General features: G+C 38.2%; 2 protein-coding genes across 5 annotated transcripts in view; one reads left to right on the forward strand and one right to left on the reverse strand.

Moving 5' to 3' along the window:
• The window catches only part of frmpd4 (FERM and PDZ domain containing 4), a gene marked incomplete at its 5' end in the record, with an annotated part of 98,163 nt that extends 78,384 nt beyond the window's left edge, over positions 1–19,779 (reverse strand). For 2 of the 3 annotated variants that reach the window (XM_084122186.1, XM_084122183.1), the window contains 2 exons: positions 12,399–12,507; positions 19,656–19,779. In XM_084122186.1, the coding sequence (XP_083978312.1) occupies positions 12,399–12,490 (92 nt within the window). Of the gene's footprint in view, positions 1–12,398; positions 12,508–19,655 lie in introns of those variants that run through there. The other variant, XM_084122185.1, reaches the window with a different exon arrangement.
• Positions 19,780–19,816: 37 nt separating this feature from the next.
• The window catches only part of LOC311088293 (rho GTPase-activating protein 6), a gene marked incomplete at its 5' end in the record, with an annotated part of 45,218 nt that continues 42,788 nt past the window's right edge, over positions 19,817–22,246 (forward strand). For both annotated transcript variants that reach the window (XR_014607477.1, XM_084122191.1), the window contains one exon: positions 19,817–20,359. Coding sequence is in view for 1 of the 2 variants with exons in the window: in XM_084122191.1 (XP_083978317.1) it covers positions 19,817–20,359 (543 nt within the window). The remainder of the gene's footprint in view (positions 20,360–22,246) is intronic.

Genomic DNA, 22,246 nt, shown 5'->3' on the forward strand with positions numbered 1-22,246 from the left:
TGCGTGAAGAAAATGAAGTCTTCCATTAGTTATGAAGTTAAACACGTGCGGAACAGCGGCATTCTGGGAGTGCGGAGAGTGATATTACGTAAGGCAAGAGTATGAACAGCTCTCAAGCAGCTGAGCAAATACAGATCCTCATGCAACATTCATCAGTTTACATAACAGAATGTTTAGAACTATTATTTTTACTTGGTAGCAAAAATTCGGATGTATTTTGGGACATTGTTTTGTGATAAAAAGTCAACATTATGACATAAAAAAATTAATTTAAGACATAAAAGGTCAACGTAGACAAAAAGTCTATAAAAGTCAACAAAAAGTTGAAATTGTAACAAAAAGGTGAAATTTTGAAAAGTTCAATGAAAAATCATATGTTTTACATAAATTTAAATTATGACAAATTATGACATGAAAGTGACAAGTTTGAGTGTGTTATGTGTTAGTGAAGCAGTCGTATTGAGTGTGTGTTACGTGTTAGTGTGTGTTACGCGTTAGTGAATCGGTCGTATTGAGCGTGTGTTACGTGTTAGTGTGTGTGTTACGTGTTAGTGAAGCGGTCGTATTGAGCGTGTGTTACGTGTTAGTGTGTGTTACGCGTTAGTGAAGCGGTCGTATTGAGCGTGTGTTACGTGTTAGTGTGTGTTACGGGTTAGTGTGTGTTACGGGTTAGTGAAGCGGTCGTATTGAGCGTGTGTTACGTGTTAGTGTGTGTTACGCGTTAGTGAAGCGGTCGTATTGAGCGTGTGTTACGTGTTGGTGTGTGTTACGGGTTAGTGTGTGTTACGTGTTAGTGAAGCGGTCGTATTGAGCGTGTGTTACGTGTTAGTGTGTGTTACGCGTTAGTGAAGCGGTCGTATTGGGTGTGTGTTACGTGTTAGTGTGTGTTACGCGTTAGTGAAGCGGTCGTATTGGGTGTGTGTTACGTGTTAGTGTGTGTTATGTGTTAGTGAAGCGGTCGTATTGAGCGTGTGTTACGTGTTAGTGTGTGTTACGTGTTAGTGAAGCGGTCGTATTGAGCGTGTGTTACGTGTTAGTGTGTGTTACGTGTTAGTGTGTGTTACGGGTTAGTGAAGCGGTCGTATTGAGTGTGTGTTACGTGCTAGTGAAGCGGTCGTATTGAGCGTGTGTTACGTGTTAGTGTGTGTTACGTGTTAGTGTGTGTTACGGGTTAGTGAAGCGGTCGTATTGAGCGTGTGTTACGTGTTAGTGTGTGTTACGCGTTAGTGAAGCGGTCGTATTGAGCGTGTGTTACGTGTTAGTGTGTGTTACGCGTTAGTGAAGCGGTCGTATTGAGCGTGTGTTACGTGTTAGTGTGTGTTACGCGTTAGTGTGTGTTACGGGTTAGTGAAGCGGTCGTATTGAGTGTGTGTTACGTGCTAGTGAAGCGGTCGTATTGAGCGTGTGTTACGTGTTAGTGTGTGTTACGCGTTAGTGAAGCGGTCGTATTGAGCGTGTGTTACGTGTTAGTGTGTGTTACGCGTTAGTGAAGCGGTCGTATTGGGTGTGTGTTACGTGTTAGTGTGTGTTATGTGTTAGTGAAGCGGTCATATTGAGCGTGTGTTACGTGTTAGTGTGTGTTACGCGTTACTGAAGCGGTCGTATTGAGTGTGTGTTACGTGTTAGTGTGTGTTACGTGTTAGTGAAGCGGTCGTATTGAGCGTGTGTTACGTGTTAGTGTGTGTTACGCGTTACTGAAGCGGTCGTATTGAGTGTGTGTTACGTGTTAGTGTGTGTTACGTGTTAGTGTGTGTTACGCGTTAGTGAAGCGGTCGTATTGAGCGTGTGTTGCGTGTTAGTGTGTGTTACGTGTTAGTGAAGCGGTCGTATTGAGCGTGTGTTGCGTGTTAGTGTGTGTTACGTGTTAGTGTGTGTTACGCGTTAGTGAAGCGGTCGTATTGAGCGTGTGTTACGTGCTAGTGAAGCGGTCGTATTGAGTGTGTGTTACGTGTTAGTGAAGCGGTCGTATTGAGTGTGTGTTACGTGTTAGTGTGTGTTACGCGTTAGTGAAGAGGTCGTATTGAGCGTGTGTTACGTGTTAGTGTGTGTTACGCGTTAGTGAAGAGGTCGTATTGAGCGTGTGTTGCGTGTTAGTGTGTGTTACGTGTTAGTGTGTGTTACGCGTTAGTGAAGCGGTCGTATTGAGTGTGTGTTACGTGCTAGTGAAGCGGTCGTATTGAGTGTGTGTTACGTGTTAGTGAAGCGGTCGTATTGAGTGTGTGTTACGTGTTAGTGTGTGTTACGCGTTAGTGAAGAGGTCGTATTGAGCGTGTGTTACGTGTTAGTGTGTGTTACGCGTTAGTGAAGCGGTCGTATTGAGTGTGTGTTACGTGTTAGTGTGTGTTACGCGTTAGTGAAGCGGTCGTATTGAGTGTGTGTTACGTGTTAGTGAAGCGGTCGTATTGAGCGTGTGTTACGTGTTAGTGTGTGTTACGCGTTACTGAAGCGGTCCAATTAAAAATCTAATTGTTATTAAACCAGAAAATGTTGCTATTAGTAAACAAAAACAATTTCTAAAGCTAGGTCTTCTAAACATTAGATCACTCACACCTAAGGCAGTTATTGTAAATGAAATAGTCACGGATAATAGCTTCGATGTCCTTTGCCTTACTGAAACTTGGCTTAAACCTAATGATTATTTCGGTCTAAATGAGTCTACTCCATCAGGATACTCCTATAAGCACGAACCCCGTCTGATTGGTCGTGGCGGCGGTGTTGCAGCGGTCTATAGAGATATTCTCAATGTTACTCAGAAAACGGGTTATAAGTTTATTTCGTTTGAAATACTTGTACTAAATGTTACGCTCTTAGATGTTAGAAAAAAATCTATATTATCTCTAGCCTTGGCTACCGTATATAGACCGCCTGGGCCTTACGCTGATTTCCTAAAAGAGTTTGCAGATTTTCTCTCAGATCTATTGGTCAATGTAGATAAAGCATTAATTGTTGGAGATTTTAACATACACGTAGATAATCCAAATGATGCGTTAGGGGCTGCGTTTATAGATTTATTAAATTCCTTTGGGGTCAAACAAAACGTCACCGGACCAACTCATCGTCTTAATCACACACTCGATTTAATTATATCATATGGAACCGATCCAACCGATATAGATATCATTCCACAAAGTGATGATGTCACTGACCATTACTTGGTAACTTGCATATTACGTACTGCTGTAATATGTCATGCGGCGCCGCGTTTTCGACCAGGCAGAACAATCCTTCCATCCACCATAGATAATTTCTCGAGTTGCTTGTCTGATCTGTCTCAGCTGCTGCCTGAACCCAAACAAACAGATGAACTAGAAGAACTAACTAGCACTATGAGCACCATTCTCTCTAGAACACTGGATGTTGTTGCACCCGTTAGATTAAAAAAGGTCACAGAGAAAATTAAAGCACCATGGTACAATAATACTACGCATGTTCTAAAGAGAGAAACCCGTAATTTAGAGCGTAAATGGAAACAAACTAATTTAGAGGTCTTTAGAATCGCGTGGAAAGACAGTATGTCACGTTATAAAAAGGCCCTAAAAGCGGCCAGGGCTGAGCATCTCCGCAAACTAATAGAAAACAACCAAAACAATCCTAGGTTTTTATTTAACACTGTGGCTAGACTAACAAATAAACAGACGTCACCCGAACAAAATATCCCGTTACAGTTTAGTAGTAATGATTTCATGAAGTTCTTCACTGAGAAAATAGAAAACATCAGAACCACAATTGTAAACGTTCAATCCTCAATCGCCCCTTATAATTCAGCCTCAATTTTCCCCCCGCAAGAACAATTACAGTGCTTTACAACTATAGAACAAAAAGAGTTAAATAAACTTATCACTTCATCTAAAACAACAACATGTTTATTAGATCCTATACCAACTAAACTACTGAAGGAAGTGTTACCTGTAGTAGAAGAGCCTCTCCTCAATATTATTAACTCGTCTTTATCTTTAGGTCATGTTCCAAGAACATTTAAACTGGCAGTGATAAAACCTCTCATTAAGAAACCACAATTAGACCCGCATAATCTAGCAAATTATAGACCCATTTCAAATCTACCTTTTATGTCTAAAATACTAGAAAAAGTTGTGTCCGCTCAACTGGGCTCTTTCTTGCAAGAAAATGATATCTATGAAAAGTTTCAGTCTGGATTCAGACCGCATCATAGCACTGAAACTGCGCTCGTTAAAATCACAAATGATTTACTCTTAGCTTCTGACCAAGGCTGTTTCTCAATACTAGTTTTACTTGATCTAAGTGCTGCGTTCGATACTATAGATCATACAATACTCTTAGATCGACTACAAAATTATACTGGTGTTCAAGGACAAGCATTAAGCTGGTTTAGATCATACTTATCTGACCGCTACCATTTTGTCTCTTTAAATGGAGAAAAATCGATCATAACTCCAGTAAACTATGGAGTGCCGCAGGGATCTGTGTTGGGCCCTCTGTTATTCTCAATATATATGATGCCACTTGGAAATATTATAAGGAAACATGGAATTAGTTTCCATTGTTATGCTGATGACACTCAAATATATATTTCATCACGGCCGGATGAAAACGCTAAATTATCCAAATTGACAGAGTGTGTTAAAGATATAAAAGATTGGATGACGCGTAATTTTCTATTATTAAATCCAGACAAGACAGAGGTAATACTTATCGGTTCAAAAAACCGCCCACAAAACCTCTCACAATACAACTTTGACATCGTAGGATGTCCTGTTACTTTATCCTCTACAGTAAAAGACCTGGGTGTTATACTCGATTGTAACCTGTCTTTTGAAAATCAAATTTCGTATGTTACAAAAACAGCCTTTTTCCACCTTAGAAACATTGCTAAGCTACGTAACATGCTATCAGTTTCTGATGCAGAAAAGTTAGTTCATGCATTCATGACCTCGAGACTAGATTACTGTAATGCTTTATTAGCCGGTTGTCCTGCATCCTCAATAAACAAGCTACAGTTAGTCCAAAATGCAGCCGCTAGAGTTCTTACTAGATCAAGAAAATATGATCATATAACACCGATTTTATCATCACTACATTGGTTACCTATAAAGTTCCGTATTAATTACAAGGTATTGCTACTGACTTACAGTGAGGAAAATAAGTATTTGAACACCCTGCTATTTTGCAAGTTCTCCCACTTGGAAATCATGGAGGGGTCTGAAATTGTCATCGTAGGTGCATGTCCATTGTGAGAGACATAATCTAAAAAAAAAAATCCAGAAATCACAATATATGATTTTTTAACTATTTATTTGTATGATACAGCTGCAAATAAGTATTTGAACACCTGTCTATCAGCTAGAATTCTGACCCTCAAAGACCTGTTAGTCTTCCTTTAAAATGTCCACCTCCACTCCATTTATTATCCTAAATTAGATGCACCTGTTTGAGGTCGTTAGTTGCATAAAGACACCTGTCCACCCCATACAATCAGTAAGAATCCAACTACTAACATGGCCAAGACAAAAGAGCTGTCCAAAGACACTAGAGACAAAATTGTACACCTCCACAAGGCTGGAAAGGGTACGGGGAAATTGCCAAGCAGCTTGGTGAAAAAAGGTCCACTGTTGGAGCAATCATTAGAAAATGGAAGAAGCTAAACATGACTGTCAATCTCCCTCGGACTGGGGCTCCATGCAAGATCTCACCTCGTGGGGTCTCAATGATCCTAAGAAAGGTGAGAAATCAGCCCAGAACTACACGGGAGGAGCTGGTCAATGACCTGAAAAGAGCTGGGACCACCGTTTCCAAGGTTACTGTTGGTAATACACTAAGACGTCATGGTTTGAAATCATGCATGGCACGGAAGGTTCCCCTGCTTAAACCAGCACATGTCAAGGCCCGTCTTAAGTTTGCCAATGACCATTTGGATGATCCAGAGGAGTCATGGGAGAAAGTCATGTGGTCAGATGAGACCAAAATAGAACTTTTTGGTCATAATTCCACTAAACGTGTTTGGAGGAAGAAGAATGATGAGTACCATCCCAAGAACACCATCCCTACTGTGAAGCATGGGGGTGGTAGCATCATGCGTTGGGGGTGTTTTTCTGCACATGGGACAGGGCGACTGCACTGTATTAAGGAGAGGATGACCGGGGCCATGTATTGCGAGATTTTGGGGAACAACCTCCTTCCTTCAGTTAGAGCATTGAAGATGGGTCGAGGCTGGGTCTTCCAACATGACAATGACCCGAAGCACACAGACAGGATAACCAAGGAGTGGCTCTGTAAGAAGCATATCAAGGTTCTGGCGTGGCCTAGCCAGTCTCCAGACCTAAACCCAATAGAGAATCTTTGGAGGGAGCTCAAACTCCGTGTTTCTCAGCGACAGGCCAGAAACCTGACTGATCTAGAGAAGATCTGTGTGGAGGAGTGGGCCAAAATCCCTCCTGCAGTGTGTGCAAACCTGGTGAAAAACTACAGGAAACGTTTGACCTCTGTAATTGCAAACAAAGGCTACTGTACCAAATATTAACATTGATTTTCTCAGGTGTTCAAATACTTATTTGCAGCTGTATCATACAAATAAATAGTTAAAAAATCATATATTGTGATTTCTGGATTTTTTTTTTTAGATTATGTCTCTCACAGTGGACATGCACCTACGATGACAATTTCAGACCCCTCCATGATTTCTAAGTGGGAGAACTTGCAAAATAGCAGGGTGTTCAAATACTTATTTTCCTCACTGTATAAAGCCCTAAACGGCTTAGCTCCAGTCTATTTAACGGATCTTCTATCACCCTATAATCCATCGCGCTCTTTAAGATCAATAAATTCAAGGCTTTTGGTCATACCTAGGATATCCAGATCCACCAAAGGAGGGAGAGCATTTTCACATTTGGCTCCAAAACTCTGGAATAGTCTTCCTGATACTGTTCGTTGCTCGGACTCGCTCTCCCAGTTTAAAACTAGATTAAAGACGCATCTTTTCAGCCAGGCATTCATATAATATTGTTAATCTCACAGTTTCAAACTACAATCCGGCCTCTAGTTCATAAATGCCAGAGGAGAACTGGCCCCCGACTGAGCCTGGGTTCTCCCAAGGTTTTTTTTTCTCCATTAGGTCACCTGATGGAGTTTTAGGACACCATTAGGCCGCTTGATGGAGTTTTTTCGGTTCCTTGCCACTGTTGCCTTTGGCTTGCTCAGTTGGGGATATTTTGGGGATATTTAATTTTATTCTATCAATCAATAAATTCCACTAGAAACAAACTTTGTTGTATTATTTTATTTTAATACTGTGAAGCTGCTTTGATACAATCTGTATTGTGAAAAGCGCTATACAAATATACTTGATTTGATTTGATTTAGTGTGTGTTACGTGTTAGTGAAGCGGTCGTATTGAGTGTGTGTTACGTTGTTAGTGTGTGTTACGCGTTAGTGAAGCGGTCGTATTGAGTGTGTGTTACGTGTTAGTGTGTGTTACGCGTTAGTGAAGCGGTCGTATTGAGTGTGTGTTACGTGTTAGTGAAGCGGTCGTATTGAGCATGTGTTACGCGTTAGTGAAGCGGTCGTATTGAGTGTGTGTTACGTGTTAGTGTGTGTTACGTGTTAATGAAGAGGTCGTATTGAGCGTGTGTTACGTGTTAGTGTGTGTTACGCGTTAGTGAAGCGGTCGTATTGAGTGTGTGTTACGTGTTAGTGTGTGTTACGCGTTAGTGAAGCGGTCGTATTGAGCGTGTGTTACGTGTTAGTGTGTGTTACGCGTTAGTGAAGCGGTCGTATTGAGTGTGTGTTACGTGTTAATGAAGCGGTCGTATTGAGCATGTGTTACGTTGTTAGTGTGTGTTACGCGTTAGTGAAGCGGTCGTATTGAGTGTGTGTTACGTGTTAGTGTGTGTTACGTGTTAATGAAGCGGTCGTATTGAGCATGTGTTACGTGTTAGTGTGTGTTACGCGTTAGTGAAGCGGTCGTATTGAGTGTGTGTTACGTGTTAGTGTGTGTTACGCGTTAGTGAAGCGGTCGTATTGAGTGTGTGTTACGTGTTAGTGTGTGTTAAGTGTTAGTGTGTGTTACGTGTTAGTGAAGCGGTCGTATTGAGTGTGTGTTACGCGTTAATGAAGCGGTCGTATTGAGCATGTGTTACGTGTTAGTGTGTGTTACGCGTTTGTGAAGCGGTCGTATTGAGTGTGTGTTACGTGTTAGTGTGTGTTACGCGTTAGTGAAGCGGTCGTATTGAGCGTGTGTTACGTGTTAGTGTGTGTTACGCGTTAGTGAAGCGGTCGTATTGAGTGTGTGTTACGTGTTAGTGTGTGTTACGCGTTAGTGAAGCGGTCGTATTGAGCATGTGTTACGCGTTAGTGTGTGTTACGCGTTAGTGAAGCGGTCGTATTGAGCGTGTGTTACGTGTTAGTGTGTGTTACGCGTTAGTGAAGCGGTCGTATTGAGCGTGTGTTAAGTGTTAGTGTGTGTTACGTGTTAGTGAAGCGGTCGTATTGAGTGTGTGTTACGCGTTAGTGAAGCGGTCGTATTGAGCGTGTGTTACGTGTTAGTGTGTGTTACGCGTTAGTGAAGCGGTCGTATTGAGCGTGTGTTACGCGTTAGTGAAGCGGTCGTATTGAGCGTGTGTTACGCGTTAGTGAAGCGGTCGTATTGAGCGTGTGTTACGTGTTAGTGTGTGTTACGTGTTAGTGAAGCGGTCGTATTGAGCGTGTGTTACGCGTTAGTGTGTGTTACGTGTTAGTGAAGCGGTCGTATTGAGCGTGTGTTACGCGTTAGTGAAGCGGTCGTATTGAGTGTGTGTTACGCGTTAGTGAAGCGGTCGTATTGAGCGTGTGTTACGCGTTAGTGAAGCGGTCGTATTGAGTGTGTGTTACGCGTTAGTGAAGCGGTCGTATTGAGCGTGTGTTACGCGTTAGTGAAGCGGTCGTATTGAGCGTGTGTTACGTGTTAGTGTGTGTTACGTGTTAGTGAAGCGGTCGTATTGAGCGTGTGTTACGCGTTAGTGAAGCGGTCGTATTGAGTGTGTGTTACGCGTTAGTGAAGCGGTCGTATTGAGCGTGTGTTACGTGTTAGTGTGTGTTACGTGTTAGTGAAGCGGTCGTATTGAGCGTGTGTTACGCGTTAGTGAAGCGGTCGTATTGAGTGTGTGTTACGCGTTAGTGAAGCGGTCGTATTGAGCGTGTGTTACGCGTTAGTGAAGCGGTCGTATTGAGCGTGTGTTACGTGTTAGTGTGTGTTACGTGTTAGTGAAGCGGTCGTATTGAGCGTGTGTTACGCGTTAGTGAAGCGGTCGTATTGAGCGTGTGTTACGTGTTAGTGTGTGTTACGTGTTAGTGAAGCGGTCGTATTGAGTGTGTGTTACGCGTTAGTGAAGCGGTCGTATTGAGTGTGTGTTACGTGTTAGTGTGTGTTACGTGTTAGTGAAGCGGTCGTATTGAGCGTGTGTTACGCGTTAGTGAAGAATCATAGTGAGATGTGTCAGATATGAGTAAAAATTCAGATTTTTGTGCCAGTCTTTGCGTTTCCATCATCGTCCCCTTTCGTTACTTCAGACGCCTCTCTTCAGGGCTCTATAACACATGGTCAGCACTGTAATATGGTGTTCTGCTTTATTTATCAGCCACTCATTCATCCTTACTGAGCTAATAATCTTTCCACTCACATTTTCGTCTCTCCTTGACACTTTCACCTCATAAAATGTGTGGAAGTAAAACCTCAAAGAGCTTTCAGAATAAGCTCAGTCTGACAAAAATAACATGATTATTTCTTCCTGTGAAATGAATATTTAACATGAAGCCATCCAGTCATGTGGCATGACACAAGCCCAGGGCCATGAAGCACAGCATGACGAGCAGTGGCCTGCTTTTCCATCACACACACACACACACACACACACACACACACACACACACACACACACACACACACACACACACACAGTTTGTTTATGCTGTATCGTCTCCTGCCAGAGTAAACGACAGGAGAATGTGTTTATCTCACTGTATGACACAAACACCGATCAATACATGGAATATTCAGTGATCCAGTGGTTTATAGATACAGTCAGAGAGTATGAACACAGACATACTTCATCCTCACAGATACACTGACATTTACTCATCCCATCACATGACTAAAGCTCAAATAACGCTATTTGAAACATGTTCACAGATATGACAACTTACCAGAGATTCTAAATATTATCATGAACTCGTATCAAACACATAACATCTCAATGACCAATCATGCCTTCAGTCCAAATGAGCGATGCTTTTATATACAAACAGCTGCACAGCTCAAAAAATATTTTGCTATTGCATAACAAACAACAAAAGGGTAATTTGCATATTGGGAGGAGACTTGGAGCATGCAAAAAAGATGTGTGTGTGTGTGTGTGTGTGTGTGTGTGTGTGAGAGAGAGAGAGAGAGAGAGAGAGAGAGAGAGAGAGAGAGAGAATAGCATACTAGCATAATACTCATAATGTTTCTGGAATTTAAAGTATGCATACTGTACGCAAAATGTACATTTGAATGTGCAGTTGAACACCATGTAAATAGTGAATATATATATGGGTGTGTATAAAAATGTAGTGCCTGAAATTGTCAAAAAACACACATTCAAACCAAAATATCTGAGCTAATGACTGTAAATTAGAAAGTTGTCCTGCTCGATGAGAACAATATATGAACCGAGTTTAGTGACTGTAGGTAAACCTGACATTTTAGAGAAGCAAATACAAGATTAACAAATTAATAATACATTTTACAACCGCTACAAGTATATATATGTGCATGTTTAGAAATACTTTGTTTATGGTTGCAAAAACGCAAAATGTGTTACCGTACAGCTCCATATATAAAGTTGGAAATATAAGATTGATGTAAAATTGATATCTTCACCTTTTATTCAAATATTATTATAGATTTTGTAGTCATATTGCGCATTTGTGATGGAGTCGTTTGTTTTATTTGTGATAATAACGCAATGAAACATGACAAATTGTGCGAAATCATTTTTTGTTCATGCAGGCGAAGAAATTATGAACGCGTGCAAAAAACAAATATTAATAACTGATTATGTTGTAGTGAATATTTGCTTTTTCCTGTCAGCTTTTCGTTTTTCTGTGCATTTCTTTTTGTAGCTGTAGTTTGCCTAATAATTTTGTCAGATAAACACATTTTAGTGTTATTTAAAATGTTTTCCTCATATTTTGATGGTTTAATTGAACTTTTAGGGTCATTAAAAAGTATTAATGATAGTGTAATAATGTAAGTATAAAAAAAAATCACTTTTCATTTTTATGTCATAATTTTTGCTTAGTATGTCATAATTTCGATTTTTTTTATGTCATTATTGACTTCATATCATAATTATAACTTTTCTAATTATAGATTTTTTAACTTTTCATATTATAAACGACTTAATGACTTTTTAAGTAATTTCAACCTAGTATGTCAATTTTGTCATTTATGTCATAATTTTTAATTAGCATGTCATAATTTCGAATTTTATATCATTATTGACTTTACATCATAATTATAACTTGATCTCATAAATATGACCTTTTATGTCATAATTTTTTTTTACAACTTTTCATATTATAAATGACTTAATGACTTTTTGTCATTTCAACCTAGTATATCAATTTTGTCAGTTATGTAAATAATTTTTAATTAGTATGTCATAATTTCAAAACATTTTCAAATTTCAACTTAGTATGTCATAATTTTGACTTTTTTGTCATAATTTTGACAGATTTTTGTCAGATAAACACCTTAACCAAATTTAGTGTTTGTTCTTCCCTCATATTTAAAATGCTTTTCTCATATTTTGATGGTTTAATCGAACTTGTAGCGTAATATATATATATTATATATAATATTATATAATATATCATCAGCGCTCAACACACGAAACGATGGCGAGTGACATCATCGCAGTTCTGTCATGTCATGATGTGTTGTGGAAAATCATGAATCCTTACAAACACACACACACTCACACACACACACACACACACACACACACACACACACACACCTGCTCTCCTCAGATCAGCTGTTGATGTCGCATCCGTTACTGTCGCGACCCGAAGACACACTCACACACACACACACACACACACACACACACTCACGCACACACACACACTCACACACACACACTCACGCACACACACACGCACACACACACACAGCTGTTTCATGTGGCGCGTTCAAGCGTTACGTAAGTCAAGTCCTCTTGCTCGTAGTGAAAGATTGGAGTATCCTATTCCTCTATCGATTGCTTCTCTTGTGTCCACACACACTCATCTCTCATTGGCCAGCGGAAGCACTGGGAATATTGGGTTCAGAGTATCTGGCAATTATATGAAATGTGGGAGAAAAAATCAATATGCTAGTAAGGTCACAAAAAGAGATGGAGACTTACTTAAAATGCAGAAGCATCTTCCTCAGCCCGAGACGAGTCCTGCCCTTCACTTCATCACAGCGCCTGTGCTCAACAATCTCCTCCAGCTTCATGGAAAACCTTAGAAGGACTTATATAATAATACATAATGAAGAAGAGAACAGCAAGGGTTATTTCAGTGGAATGAAGCAAAATAACGAGACCGCACATTGGTGAGATTAAAAGGTTATTTGGTTTAGTCTATTCAGATTCTCCCATGACTCTGAACAACATAACATGTAATTTACTGAAGGATCTGACAAAATATTAATTGCATTAATTGTCGATTTAAAACATTTTTGAAATCTCTTGAATTAATGATTCTGTGACTAATTCTTAAAGACTTGTTTCATTACTGGATGAATCAGCGTTTCTAAAAAAACAACAAAAAAAACTCTTGAATGAATGATTAACTAATTATTAATGAATGAATGATAAACATGTATGGAGGCTCATTTCAGCCACATAAGAAAAAAACATGCTTTGGTAAATCATGATTATGACAAAAAGTCATTCTAAGCCATAATTATGAGGAATAAAGTCATAATTATGATATAAAGTCAAAATTATGACATGCTGTTGAAATTTGAAAAAAATAAATGAAATTATGACATACTAAGTAAAAATGATGACATAACTGATAAAATTAACATACTAGGTTGAAATTATGACATAAAAAGCCATTAAGTCATTCATAATGTGAAAATATGTAAAAAATTATGAAATAAATTGTCATATCTACAAGATATAATTAATAATTATGTAAAAAGTCAATAATGAAATAATGACATACTAAGTAATAGTCATGATAAAAAGTCATAATTATGACATAAAAAGGCTGATTTTTATGTCATAAATAACACTTAATGTCATAATTATGATTTACCGAAGCATGATTTTCTTCTTCCATAGACATGAGTGCAAAATGAGTCATCAGTATTTCTGCACTGTTTTCCCTGAAGAGAAAGACTGCTCTTTTCTAATGAGTGTCTGGTCAGTGGATCTAGTGTGTGTGTGTGTGTGTGTGTGTGTGTGTGTGTGTGTGTGTGTGTGTGTCAGTGCATGTTAGTGGCTGTTTAAAACACAATCCCCATCAGATAAAGATAAATCATCACAGCACACACACACACACACACACACACACACACACACACACACACACACACACACACACACACAATTATTCACTCAGCTGTTTTTATAAGCATCTCTCGAGCACGGATCATAAACCTGAGGTTACTGTATATGAGTGACGGCTGGAGTTTGAAGCTCATTAAATCTGCTTCACTGATGTTCTCTTTCTGTGCATTAATATATGAACTGGCTATTTGTGAAAGAAACACAAGCTCTTACCTGGTAAATTAGTCATTATAAATAATGTCAATGCAATTTAAAAAACTGTCAAGCCATAGTTATGAGAAAAAAGTCTTAAATCAAAATGATGACGTTGTAAATTGACATAATTGAAATTTATGACAAAAAGCAAAAATTATGACATTTTGAAATTGACATACTAAGTTGAAGTGATGGCATAAAAAGTCATTCAAAATATGAAAAGTTGTGAAAATGATTAGATAAAGGGTCATATTTATGAGGTCATGTCATAATTATGAACATTAGTTAACATGAACTAAGAATGAACAATACTTCTTCAGCATTTATTAATCTTAGTTAATATTAATTTCAACATTTACTAATACATTATTAAAATCAAAGGTTGTATTTGTTAACATTAGTTACTGCACTGTGAACTAACATGAACACACAATGAACAGCTTTATTTTTATTAACGAACATTAACAAAGATTAATAAATACAGACACAAATGTATTGCTCATGGTTAGTTCATCTTAGTCACTGCATTAACTAATGTTAACTAATGAACCTTATTGTAAAGTGTTACCATTCATTTTTTGTTAATGTTAGTTATAAAAATGCTCATGTTAGTCCACACTGCATTAATTAATGTTAATAAATGTTATGAACGTATCAGTAAACGTAGAGATTAACGTTAGACGAAGTGTTGTTCGTTGTTAGTTGATGTTCACTAAAGGAAGTGTGTTGTAAAGTGTTCCTCTTCACTTCTGATGAAATACTGTAGAGAAAGGCAATCAACCCCAGTGTAACAGCGCAGACTAGTGTTCACTACTGGAACTGCACCGTTTCCCAGAATGCAACACTCATGACACATTTCAGCAAATCTCCTCAGGACACTCATGCAGAGTGACTAATGTCATCTGAACAAAGGCTGGCAGTGACACACACACACACACACCCACACACACACACACACTGGTGTCTCAGGTGTGTGTCTGTGAGGAGTAGCTGACGCTGCGTTTACTGCCGTCTCTGTGCATGTCATATACAGTCAAACCAAAGATTATTCACACACCAGATATAATGTTTTATATCATTTCACTAGTGTGATCAGGACACTATAGTTCATTATGTAAGTGAGGAGAGCAGAATAAAGTAAACTGTGACATATTATACCCAAATATTGTTCATACAGCGACTACCAGTGAAATATGGGACTAAAAATGATTCGGACACTTTGAGCTGATCATGTTTTGCTGAAGTGTGTTTTCTTTAATTGCTAATGCTCTTTTTACACACAGACTGAACAAAATGAAGCATTGCTTGGTGATTGGTTGAGCTAAACTGGTATTATCTAATTGTGTAGTTAAATTTAACAGCTGACAGATATTCAACATAATTCATGTGTGAGACAGTCTAACAGAAGGACGGACAAAACCAGTCAAATATCAGCTGAGTTCTGCTCATATTTATCACCGTTTTCTAAACTATAGCGAATAATCTGTGGGAAATAGGAAAAACAGCCTCAAACTGAGCAAAAATATGCAATTTGCTGCAAATGCTGATATTTATATGAAATTCTGATTCTTTTAATGTAAATCAATGAGATTTTTCTAACAGTATATCTGACACTTACATAAAATGCATATAAATATCAATATGTGTCAATAATATGTCTTAGTAAGATGATATTTAATGCTTAGTTTTATGATCAAAGCTCTGTAGTTTTAAAACATATAATACAATACAATGATGATCGAGAGACGATCAAATAAACCTTCCTCAAAGCCTGATGATCATATTTGAGTTTTTATAATTAATGATGATGGATAATCAAGTAAACCTCAGTTCAGCTGAAATATTACTAACAATATCAAAGATAAACTTACATTTATTCTTACATTATTAACATTAGAAGATGGTGGACGAACATTTAATTTCCTTTAATTTCTTAGATTTTTTTTAATCCAACTTAGGTTTAATAGTGTAATAAATATGTTGGTGTAATTTAAATTAAGAACTATATAACAGCAATGGAATTATGACATTTTTAGTGACAATTATACTGCACAATATTGATTGCATTCATAAATCTTTTTGAAGAAAGTGTGCAAGAGACGCCAAACTGGATTTACAAACACATGAACTTTTATTTCTAAACATGCGGTTTGTTGCATTAGTCCCTTAAACCTGTAGATCATTTGAGTCTTTCTTCGCTAATTCTGAGTTGGTTTATTTCTGAAACAAAGGCCAAACGCATCATGTCAGTCTAGTTTCCCCGACAAGCCTCAATATTGATGGTGTCGTTGTGAAAGTGTCCTGCCAACACTGACGTCTCCGAGACACAGTTATTGAGCAACAGTTGAGCAAGAGTCCAGAAAGTGTTCAGACGGGAAGACAGTAAATCATCCGAGGACTATAACGACGAGAGGGTGTGTCTGTTTCTTCATCTCGACTTGTCATTTTAATCAGGCTGGATTGACAAAGTCAACAAACTGTTGTTGTACACACTTGGGTTAGGGTTTTATTCTCTATACTTTTAATGCTGCGCTGTACAAAATCTCAACTCAATATATTTGGTTTCTTTTTTTTGCACAGGCTTTTTCTGAGTTTACTTCCCAGAAGTGGATATCACATTTTAATTTAATTGTCAATTCAAATACATTGGACAGATCAATTGGATAAATTAAGTAAAGTTAAGTTTAGTTTACCTAATGTAACAGACATAGTCCAGTAAACCTCACTCCCCTGATCTCAAGAGACGCCGTCAGCGTTCTCACAGATTCACGCTTTTTGAAGTTTACGTGGAGATGATAATGTTTTTTAAAATTTTCAACGCTTGCACCAGAACCTGTTTCAGAGTGTGTGTTCTCGAGCGCCAAGCACTGTTCTCGAGCAAATGAACGGCCAGAACACATTAAAAGTTCTCTGTGAGAGCGGTGTGTGTTAGCGGCCGCTAAGTTAATAACTAATGATCTTTACAACGGAAGTGAATCAATCAAAACTAACTTTATCTGGACAATAACTTTATTCTAGATCTGCTGTAAAACCTAAACAATCTCTGTTACTGTAATCTCCTGTTATCACTGTAAAGATGCTGTGAAACATCTATATTGGTAAAGCGCTGTATAAATGAAGGAGACTCGACTTGACGCTAGCGACTGACACTTCAGACTGGGGTGTTTAGCTTACACCGTGTCCTAACTGATAGTAAACTTTCTTATTTTTAGTTTATAAGAAGTATACTAAAAGCATACGTGAATAAACTTCTTTTTTGTAAGGGATTACAAACTGTTTGAAGTTCAATTCTTCTTTTGTGGAGAAAAAAGTCATAATTAAGTTGCAATGGTTGGTATATCCAAAGTATTAGTACTTTATATAAACAGACTAATTTTAATAATGAACATAGATGTTTCTTATGCATCTTTACTGTATGGAGATCTTCCGAAGGCTCTCAGTTACACCCTCATTTGTTTACGTTCACAGACCTTAAAAGAGGCCTTTGGAGATCCTTTTTCCTGTGCTAAAACGAGATAATAACCCCCTGTCGGGAAGCTCTGGGGTATCATGTAAACTCTGGAATAATATGTTGCAGATCTAACGCGAAGTCTTGTCTCTTTGGGGGGGCTGATGGCTTTTATTATGACTATGGATTTTTTTTACCCATCAGACACATCCATCCTTTTCCCCATTGTTTGTGAGGACTGATCCGAGGCGTGTTATGATATTCTAATTAAGATGGATTACTCTATTCTGATGGGGAAATATATGAAAACATCAATAAATCAATGCAAACCCTTGGGGACAAATTGCTGTCATGCTGGTGAGTATAGATTAAGACAACGCTTGGGTGTGGAAGTGAAGAACTGTGAGCAAAGCTTCATAATATACAACTGAATTCTCTGTGGAAAACATTGTTATTATGACTTTTTTTGTTATGTTGTTTCAGGCTTTTGTGTATATAAGAGCATTTTAGGAAGTGTCGTCCAATAATGTGAGGTATTTATTAAAAATAGGCCTCTTTAAAAATGGCAAATAGCCAATATTATTACATTTATAGAAGTCGAATTCCTTTGGAATTCAGCAATTCAGCACCATATTTTTAACTCTCATTCCCAAAGGAGGTAAAAAAGTCAGTAAGGAAAGGGGATTTTATTAAACATGGTTTCAGTCAAAGTCAATAAAATGGTGCATTGTCAAGATTGTATTAACGAACTGAACACACATAAACTCCACCTAAACGCTCAGGGTTTTCTTCAAGCCCAATGTTTACGAGTTGAGGCGTGTCAGTGAGAAACATGGCAGAATACCACAATACTAAGGTATTTAGCAGTGACATTAACAGGCTTTTGTATTGTATCCAATTGTCTGCACAATCTGCATTGTAATGGAACAATATAATATGTAACGATAAAGTTCACACTGCCTTCGTAAATGAATTAAAAGCATAAAAAGCAAAACCCATTCTTTGTTCTTCATTTTCTAGAAGTAGAGTTTAAAAACCTTGCTGTATTTTTTGCATAGTTAATTTAGAGAAGGTACAGCGCCATCTTGCACCAACGAAAGTGACTTGACGCCGTAAACACGACTTTCCAATACGAACTTCCCAGGAGGACTTAAACGCACCATAAGCGCATATTTTCATGTACGACAGAAATTCCCCAAGGATGTAAAGATGCCCAGACATCAACATAGTGTCGGCCCATCTGGAACATGTGGATTCTACACGTACCGGATGTGAGCCGGATCTGGGCCGACACTATGTTGCTTCGGCACTTATGCTGCCTTCGTGTGCTATCGGAATTATCGTAAATACGAGTTTCCTAGTTAAAAACTGGACATGCAAACCTGGCAACCCTGTACCCATTTAACAAGTTGGATGTGCCATAAACTTTAAACATGGCGGATGGGAGAACGACTGCTGCTGTGACTGGTATTCTTTATTAGTTTTTCCACAAAAGTAGTGCATATTAACATATATAAAAATCATTTGAAGTGTATTGTATATTTTATCCACTGTGAAAATAGCCTATATTTGACCTAAATTCCAGAACTGTCAGCGAGCTGACTAGATAAATAGTGTGGTGAATGTATATGGTTGTCAATGAATGGGATGGTAAATATAATTTTGGCTTTAATAAGACTCTGACTCTTTAATAAAACCTGGAAAGAATAAACCTGGTGTCTCCATGATTCTTTCCGACAACAAAGCGCTTGAATGCGACAAGCACTTAATCAGGGATTCTGAAGTGGGAAGTAGGAAATTTCCAATAGCATGTGAAGGCAGCATAAATTTAGGTTTAAATCCCCCTGAGGTGAAAATCCAGCTTTTAATGTTGTTTATATGTCTATGAGGTGTTTTTAATATGCTTTAAGACAAACCATGTGTAAATTCATAAGTCGACAGCATTGCTGAGTATTTTCTCCTTAAAACTGCAGTGAACCAAAGACAGTCTCAAAAACACGCTTTGAAATCTCATTTGCATATTCATAGAACCACGTGTACTAAATGAGGCAAGGGTGTAGAGTTGCATTCAAGATATTTTAAGGCATGAAGAATTTTTTTTCCAATGAAAAAATGTTTAAATATATAATTTTGGTGATCAAATATTAGTTTTAAGGGATAAAATGATTGACTACAGGGGGACTTTAAGATAATTTTTAACTGTCATTATTATTATTTTTGAATATCAATCACACACATATAACAAACAAATTTGTTTTAAAAGTCTATAGTCAAACTGAGTGAAATGCGCCAAGAGACAATTTGGGCTGCACATTAGCCTACGATACGAACCTCAACAGAATTCAACACGAATATTTGTTTTTAATATAAATTCCATAATTTTTTTAGACTCCCACTTGAAATTGATTATATAATCGACATGGCCAGTTAATGAGAATTGTAAATGTTTTATTTACCTCAGTTTTCCATGAGGAGGGCAGAGCCGGAGCGCGGGAGAAAGAGGGCGGGAGCGCAGAGAGAGATGCAGTTGAGAAACTTCACTGACTCACGCGATTTTTGGCTTGAACAGTGGGAACATCCTGGTTTATCTGTTGATATAAACCAATAGCAGAGATGGATGAGAGAATATATTAAAACAAATCTGACAAAATACATGTTTTCACCTGTCGTTGACAGCCAAACGTCATCATCCGTTATTCAGTCAGTCAGGTTCACATGGGGATTGTGTTTGGGGCGTCAGCGTGTGTCTCGCATCATCGCAGGGATGAACAGCGTCTTCTCCTGTTCCTCATCGGGCTCGAAAACCCTCGCAAAGAGAAAACTTCAACAGACTCGAAGTCTGGATTCAGCGCTGATGAGAAACGGCGCGACGCCCGCAGACGTTAATAGCGTTCAGCGGTTCTCGAGCTCCACAACTGGATTTACCAACAACCAAACCATCTCTGAAGACTCCAGACTCAAACAGCGTCTTTCTTCGTCGAGTTTGTCGACGTCTTCAGACGCTTCGTCGATCTCCTCCAGCGTTCATTTCAAACGCAACGCGTCCCGGGATTTATCGCTCAACATCTCGGGTTCAAGCAACATCTTCTCACCGAGAAAGTGGCTTCAAAGAAAGTTGCCTCAGTCGGATGCGGTTTCCCACAATATCTGTAAATCTGAGGTAAGATTTCGGCAAAACATGCTATAAGAGTTCAAACCAGATGTTGTTGTTGACATGGATGTGGTCTGGCGTCACGAGTAGCTAAATGTCTAATGACAGATTTGAAATACTTTTCCAAATATCAGAGTGATAAAGTCACTGTTTCTTTTAAGTTTTTAAAAAAAAAAAAACACATTTAATTAACTTTATGCCTTTTCTAGTTCACTTTTAAAGGTCACGTGGTGTACATTTTTGCATATATATATATATATATATATATATATATATATATATATATATGTATGTATGTATGTGTATATATATATATATATATATATATAAAATAATAATAATAATAATAATAATAATATAATATCTATAGATATTTCATATAGTCTATTATGTAACAATTCGAAATGTGAATTTCATTAAACTAATAAACCATATTATATCTTTAACAGTTAATTAACTGTGAGCCTTGGCAGCAGATTATGCAAAGATAGATAGATAGATAGATAGATAGATAGATAGATAGATCATGCCTAATCAGATGTGTAATGTTTAGAAGCATGAATCCAAGTTTCAGTATTGAGATTGACACTTTTTGGTTCTTTTTGTATCACCATAACTTTTAATTCGGATTACACTGATATTTAGCCCTTGAGCAAGTGTTTTGTCTCAAGACACTTCACAAACAATTTATCTTGCATTACTTGCCATGGTTTGCTTGAGCATCACAGAAACTAGAGTTAAAACTGCACCAACAGCAAGACTTTTTAAATATAATTTATAGTGCCTTTATAGACCTATTTTTTAAAGTCTTGATGTAGTTTCAGGCTCTACTAGAGCAGGTTTTCCTGCTTGAATGTTGATTTATTCTCCTCATATTCTCCATTGTTGCGGCTCCTCTCTTCCCAGTCTGTCAGTAACGCTCTGTTAGTTCCTGTCTCTATGAAGCCCCTCCTTCTGAAAAGCACACTGTGCTCTGATTGGTCGGCTGGAGCAGTTTGTTGTGATTGGTCGAGCGCTTCGAGTGTGTTTGGGAAATGCCCCGCCCCTTACCATAACATAAATTAACAAATTAACGCAAAATGAATGCATATCTTCTAGTACAAATGCACAGTGCTCACATTTATTTGGACATTAAAATATTACATATCAGTTTGTGCCTTATATTGTGATCTCACATTGCAGAATAATTTAATCCAGACACATGTGACGCATAGTATATCAAATACATGCATGCAGTTTTGACAGCTTTAATCGCCTTTTTGATTCTTACATGAGTTAATTAACGGCAACTACGGCTACAGCACGCCGCATATGCGCGTAATGTGCAAGCACAGTACAACGGCTGTCAGCCATATGACAGAAAAGTTAGTTTTACTGACATTTGGCCTGATAACATCTCATTTTACCGAAGATAGCCAACTGAATAAGGACAACGCCGTTTTCTCAGCATCTGACAGAAGTGTCACAAGCTTTCACACACACCTTCTAAAATAAAAGTAGCATGAGAAAAAAAGAGAACTACGTTTGTTGTTGACTGCACTCTATTCGACTCAAAACGTTCTTGCAACCAACCAGTTGAGAAAGATTGACTCTATATTTACTATGTGCATATCACTGTCTGATGTTCTGTTGAAGCTCATTCTGAGGTGAAGTTGGAGTGTGCGTCTGAAAAGTCTCACGTTTTTTGTGGTCTTAAAGAGACGGTTCAGCGTTTTAAAAAAACACAATTTTTGTCAATAAAAAAAGAGACAGAAACAGCAGTTGTGAGAGGGGTGGCCAAGCTTAGACCAAGGGTGACCACGGCCACCCCTGGCCACCCCCTAGCTCCGCCAGTGGTTAGTTCCTGTCTCTATGAAGCCCCTCCTTCTGAAAAGCACACTGTGCTCTGATTGGTCG

The sequence above is a fragment of the Abramis brama genome (genome assembly GCF_963993115.1).
Source record: "Abramis brama genome assembly, chromosome: 8".
NCBI classification, from domain to species: Eukaryota; Metazoa; Chordata; class Actinopteri; order Cypriniformes; family Leuciscidae; genus Abramis; species Abramis brama.